General features: G+C 57.5%; 1 protein-coding gene across 1 annotated transcript; it reads left to right on the top strand.

Moving 5' to 3' along the window:
- On the top strand, positions 1–756 carry LRP88_07449 (uncharacterized protein; the record flags this gene model as incomplete). The annotated part of the gene is made up of 1 exon (XM_083243979.1): positions 1–756. One exon carries the CDS (start codon positions 1–3, stop codon positions 754–756), a length of 756 nt encoding a protein of 251 aa, XP_083098473.1.

The raw sequence follows: 756 nt of genomic DNA, 5'->3' as shown, positions 1-756 counted from the left end.
ATGCGCTCTTCAGTCACTTCCGCTCTTCTATTCTCTGCCGCCGCTGGCGGTGCCCACGCCGCTGGTTGGCAGGGCCAGTACAAGTTTGGAAACATGTTCTACACCGGACCAACCAAGAATGGCATCACCATCACCAAAGCTACGTACTCGTTGGTTCCGCCGTCTGTCCCTTGCGGCTACGCTACCACCGGCGGCAACGAAGAACTCGCCTTCTGGATCGGCATTCAGGACGACCCAACTGGAAAGGACGTCGCTCAGGAGAGCTTTGTCCAGCCGCTGCTGAACTGGGCGCCGGATCAGCGAGCGACTGGCTGCGAGACGGACAACAACCAGTGGTGCGTTGCTGCGAGCACCTACACGCCCTCTGGTCAGATCGGGCAGCCTTACCTGCCCATTGAGAATGGTATTCAGCTCGACTTTGAGCTCGTGGCTGGCTCAGAGGTCAAGCAGACCATCTCCTCTGGCGGCAAGGTCATCTCGACACAGACCAACGCTGCTGGCATGAAGCCCGCTGTCTTTTACGGAGCCAACGAATGCTATCTACAGTCTTGCGGTACCCTCCAAGGCTACACTTGGGAGAACATCACCGTCCACCTGTCTGCGGCTGACCCGAACTACGGCAACACCCTCTCGCTCACCGGTGCTACGAGTGAGGGTTTTGAGACTGCTGATGGTGGCAAGACTTGGACCAACGCTGGAATCACGATCCAGAAGGACTATCTGTATTCGGATGACCAGAACCACGAGTGCAACTAG

The sequence above is a fragment of the Fusarium phalaenopsidis genome, assembly GCF_050370095.1.
Source record: "Fusarium phalaenopsidis strain FUZ10S chromosome Unknown contig_32302, whole genome shotgun sequence".
In the NCBI taxonomy this organism is placed as follows: domain Eukaryota; kingdom Fungi; phylum Ascomycota; class Sordariomycetes; order Hypocreales; family Nectriaceae; genus Fusarium; species Fusarium phalaenopsidis.
Note: the sequence above shows the minus strand (reverse complement) of the source record. Positions and strands in the feature narration are given on the sequence as shown.